Source organism: Impatiens glandulifera, chromosome 1 (assembly GCF_907164915.1).
Source record: "Impatiens glandulifera chromosome 1, dImpGla2.1, whole genome shotgun sequence".
NCBI lineage: Eukaryota > Viridiplantae > Streptophyta > Magnoliopsida > Ericales > Balsaminaceae > Impatiens > Impatiens glandulifera.
In genome coordinates this window covers 104,378,339-104,383,963 of record NC_061862.1, presented here as the reverse complement: position 1 = coordinate 104,383,963, position 5,625 = coordinate 104,378,339, and the positions used below count along the sequence as shown (strand labels likewise).

General features: G+C 30.3%; 1 protein-coding gene across 1 annotated transcript; it reads right to left on the bottom strand.

The window, feature by feature from the left end:
• Positions 1-839: 839 nt before the first annotated feature.
• Positions 840-4,715, bottom strand: LOC124922705 (probable choline kinase 2). Its single transcript, XM_047463419.1, has 9 exons — positions 4,420-4,715; positions 3,989-4,338; positions 2,777-2,898; positions 2,486-2,690; positions 2,276-2,393; positions 2,134-2,181; positions 1,533-1,633; positions 1,355-1,451; positions 840-1,172 (listed from the first exon to the last, which is right to left on the bottom strand). Exons 1-9 carry the CDS (start codon positions 4,595-4,597, stop codon positions 1,168-1,170), a joined length of 1,224 nt encoding a protein of 407 aa, XP_047319375.1. The 5' UTR covers positions 4,598-4,715; the 3' UTR covers positions 840-1,167.
• Positions 4,716-5,625: the final 910 nt, after the last annotated feature.

The following is a 5,625-nucleotide window of genomic DNA, read 5'->3' as shown; positions in this document are numbered from 1 at the left end:
ACAATAAAAGAAAATTGAAGATGAACATAAACGTTCTTTGAATAATTTCGTTAAAATATTTTTTAGTCAATCCAAATTACCTTTTTAGAGGCGGTAAGCACCCCATTTGGTTAATATACAACAACATATATATGTTCTTGAGTCATTGTCCATGAACAAGGGCCCAAGATCAGATTTTTTTTATTATTATTAAATTGGGTATTTCTTGTTTGATTGATTTAATGATTTCGGTTCATAATTCACTTTTATATGTTAGTATATCAAATCAATTTAATAGTACAATCATTAAATTGAAAATGTCAATATATTAATCAAATGAAATTGGCTTACAAAATGACTAGAATTTGAAAAAAAAAATTATACAATGATTTTGGATATCCATAAGAGCAAGATTATAAAATTTCAAAAGAAGAAGTTAGACAAATTTGGTGCTCTTGAAAATCAAAATCGAGAAGGTTTCAACGTATTTTTTCTTTTAGGGTGTAGAGGATAAGTAAGTTAGCATAACAAGTTCTGAAAAAAATTTTAACCATAACTTTTTAAATTGTCGAAAATAACTCTGACTACATGTGCTTCATATTTGATTGATGACTTTTTGGTTTTTCATTTTTCAAATTTTTTGGAATACTTTAATTTTGCACGCTTCCAATGAAGTCTCTTAGATTTGGGATATGTTATGTTATCTAAGTAACTATAAACTTACTTCATAGAAACAAGAGTGGCACAAAAGATTAGCAATTGACTAGCTTTTCAATTATTTTTTATTTTTGAAAAAAATAGTACAATTGTCATTCATACCCAAGAGTGATTTACACAAGAAATTATGGGAGGACAATATTTTACAAATCAAAATAGCATTAAAAAATCAAATACTAAGTTTTTCACTATTAGCAACACAAAAACAATATGGTATAATTTTATACCTATTAAATGAATTAATGTTTCAAAAAAACATGTGTTTCGTGCAAGAATTTGTTTATTTGTCAACTGGCGTCTAAAAGAAACACAAATTTTAGACAGCTTTGGAATCATACTTTCCACCATATTTATTCTCTGTTCACTAAAGGTTAACTAGGATTAACCACCCCAAAAAATTCCTTACTATGATGAGTTGTACAAAGTGAGACTTCAATTCAATGGCTTCAATGATGTCCTCTTAACATTCAATCAACCTGAGATAAGTCAACAACAATGAGAATCAATGCTACGTTCTATTTGAAGGGTTGCATCTGGGGTTTGGATGAAAAATCGTCAATAAATTTTATTAGAACATAACTTAATTAGACATCTTTCGTCCAAATCCAGACTCAAACTCAGATTCAACTTTAAAAAGTGTTTCTAAATGGATATTCACCTGAGGATCCCAATAGCATTCCCTTCCTTTGCCAGTATTCCCGAAACCTCTGTCTTGCATACTCGATATAATCAAAGTCAATGTCATTAACATGTTCCTGAAATTATATTCATGCTTGTTTTAGTCCATCATAGAATTGGAAAATGTCAATAAAGGCAAATATTCTACTGCAACATACCGATATTATCCCCCATAAACCCCAAAGTAGATGGCTTGCAAGAGTGTACATTTCAACATCTTTAATCAACATATCAAGTTCCAAGTTCTTAAGCTGTTTGTCTGCAATTGATATACCATAATAAGACATGGACATTTAAAAGACAATAATCTATCCAACAACATTGATATGGACAAACCCCCCTCCAAATAACTAATGGGTTATCTCCCATTTGAAAATAGGAAAACATCGATAAATTTATTTAGAACGCTTTCTTTTGTCAAGTATCTCATCCAGATGCTAATTTAGATGAGATAATGTTCAGGAACATAAATTAAGTAGACATATATTCGTAAATTTGTTGAGATTTTTCCGTCAACTCAGATCCAACTCTAGAAAGTGTTTCCAAATGGCCCATTATCTTTTGTATCTAGAAACGAATCCAGATACAAAAGCATTATGAACTTGTCTCTGACTAAATCTTGTTTTCAAACGTTTTTGTATCTAAAATGGATTCCGATACAAATGTTGAAAGAAAATGGACCTCTTATCCCATAAAAAAATTACTAAATTATCTACATCAAGTGTTTTCAAATGATGCAGTGTTTGAACAAATAAATACCTGCACAATTTAAATAAGCACGTAGGAATTGTTGTCGCTCATCCGCATCTGTAGCATTTGAAAAGTCAAAAAGAATGATCACATTGTATGTGCAAAGACGAAGAAAAGCTTCAAAGAAACTGAATTACTATATCACTCTTACTCGGGTATTTAGTGTAGTCCAAAATATGAGGCATTTCAGTATGATAATCAGCAGCCATTTCACAAAAGTGATTTGCTATGTCATAAGCAATAGGATTGTAGCTAGCATACTCGTAATCCTTGCAAGAAAAAAAAATTATGGAGCATTATTTATGAAATTCACAAATTCCAACAACATAATCATGAATCAACCTAACAAAATGAAACTCACAATTAGAGTTATAGAATTGGTCTCTTCATCAATCATTATGTTACCATATTGCAAATCATTGTGACAGAAACCTATGCATTGGTTTTCATGTGACAAAGTCTTCTCCAAGAAGGATATTTCTCCAGCTTCTCCACCCATTGTATCAAGACGAAATTCCTTTATTTGTTCAGTGGAAGCCATAGTCTTGGCTGTTTCAAGCCAATTCCTGGATTAAGAAAAGGATAGAGTTTCAAACTGCTCTACAGCCTGTGGCTATCATCATTCAATGTAACATAAAATTGAATAACATACCTCAATCTTTCCCACAAGAGCACTTTTTGGGGGCCGGAGATGGGAAGATCATGGAATTCCTTCATTTTAGCTGCTATAAGAGCAGATATACTCGGGTTACATAGATCAAAGGCTGACAGTGTCTGAAATAATCAATGATTAAAGGTTATTATTATGTCTTCAATAGTCATGCAAAAAGATTAAAAAATAAGCTCACCAAGTATGTTTTGGTAGGGCCTTCTGTCAAATTGCTAAAAATACAATAAATTCTACATTTGGCATAAACACTTGATCCAAAATTTTGTTGGATCTCAATCTGAAAATTTGGCTCACCTTTTGGCCTAGTGTTCTAAATGTTCTATAGTAAAAATAAGAATGTTTTTGATACTGTGAAATGTCATAAAGACCCTTATCTTTACTGTTTTTATCTTTCAACCCAATAATCAATCTGCCCATTTGAAAACGCCCCCATCAATGACAGGTAAACTGTGCTTAATTAGTTTATGGAAATTAGTTTGGATGAGAAACAACGATAAATTTCTTTCGAATAACTTTTCTTTGTCAAGTGTCTCATGTTGATTTAGATGAGAATGATCTTAAACATAACTTAATTACACATATTCATAAATTTGTTGACGTTTTTTAGTCCAAATCCAGACCTGGCTCCAGAAAGTGTTTCCAAATGGACAGGGTAAAATGGTAAAAGGGATAAAAAAGTAGCCAAACTTTTTTATACCAGATAAAGTTCCACCTAAAGCAATTAGCAACCACAATTTTTATACCAAATGCATAAAAATAACTTCCATTTTTTACTTGGATGATAAATAGTTGGTTGTCTCCACTCTACACTAGAGAATTATTCATTAGGCTATTGTGGTGTAAACCAAACTTGATTGATTCTCTATGTTGAATTTATGGATTTTCAGCCCTAGGCCACTCCTTACTCTTGCTGAGTTTGTCTATCCTTTAATCATTACCTCAATATTATTGGCTAAAGTCAGAAGGAATTGAGGGCTATATAACATATTTTTCTTCTTCATTCAATCCTGACCTATACAATGAGGTTTGTCCTTCAATGAATGAGCAATTTCAATGACTAATGGCCTATGGCATTATACATGCATTGATAACTTAAGAATCAAATCATCCATATGAACCATTACCAGTAAAAAAAAACAGTCAAATCCTTAACCCACAAACATATATCAATGAATTAGCCAAAATTGAACATACCCGAGCATGAATAAACTCCTCAACTCGCCCATTTGAGAATCTTCCAAGAAGTCGAGGACCCTGTCCATGATGAGACATACATTCAAACGTGCGAATCTCATCATCACGGTTGAAGAAAACATCAACACCCTCACCGTATATCCTCACAAGCACCTTCCTTGATTCACTTTCTGAATCCCTCTTCGGCCATTTTATCTGATAGACCTCATTAGTCATCGCACCTTTCAAAGGTATAACCTGAAATAAGTTCACATCTTCAATTATGACACCCCAAGATGACGCTATTGATTCTAGAATCTTCTTCGCGTCTGTTGGTAAGCGTTCTTTACCAATCTTTGGTGTAACCATTTCTGCAGAAGAAACAGGAATGGATTATTGAGAAAATCTTTGAAATTGATGATTTTGGGAAGATGGGTATAAATCTAAATTACCTGAAAGCGCGAAGTTAGGAGAATTTGTTTCTCTTCTTGTTGGGTAAAGTAGAGGAGGAATCAAAGAGAAATCGGAAGTTGGAAGAGAGAGAGTTTTGTGAATTCGCGATGGCGGACACCTGCCGATTGCTTGAAGTATCAGCGCCCGAGAGAAATCTACACGTGCAAGTATTCGCATTTCCCTTCAAATACAAATATATCTTCTTCCTCAGGGCTTGGATTATTAACCTACCGCCGCCAAAATTTTCTCAACATAGCTCTTTCTGAACATAGAACAACGGTTTGGAGCTCTACATAAGTTGTGTTAAAGATTAATTCAGGATGGTTTAAAATTCAATTTCCAAAACATAAAATTATTTAAACCATCTTATTTTAAATATAGAACTTTTTTATTACACATTCCAACAATTATACTCTCACTTTGACTAAGTTTATGTTTTAAAATTAATATTTTGTAAAAGTATTATTTTTTATTTTTATTTTTTTTAAATATAGTGACTTTAAGTTCTCTTGAAAAATATTATTACAAGTGTTATTATTTATTAATAATAAATTTGACAATATAAAAATAAATTATTAATTTTATAATATAAATATAATATTTAAAATTATATATTTTAAAATTTACAAATATTAAAAAATTAATATAAAATTAAGAAATTAAATATAATTAAATTTATGATAATAATTATATTATAAACTATATCATATTTAAAGGTGGATTGGTACGGTATACCTTAATATTTTATCCATACCTTATACTTTACCTAAAATTTATGTATGCAAAAAAATCATACCTTTACCTTACCTTGATTTCGGTATACATTGTTTCGATATAACTTAATTTCGGTATAAAAAAATTCATATATTTACCTTACCTTAATTTCGGTACGTTATACCTTTGATACCTAAAAAATATATTAATTTTTAAAAAAATCAATCCCATCAGTAAGGTAGAGATTGCATATGAAATAATATTTAGGTATAATTATATTTGATATTATTCAAAAATTATATTTCTATAATTAAATTAATTTCAAATATATTTAATTATTTCCTTATAAGAATTCTATATATATATATATATATATATTAACTTATAAATACTATTTCGGTATATCTTAATATACCAAAATTTTAAAAATCTCATACCCGTACATCATACCTTACTTTTTTTTCCAGTATATCTTAAAAGTTGATATTTTC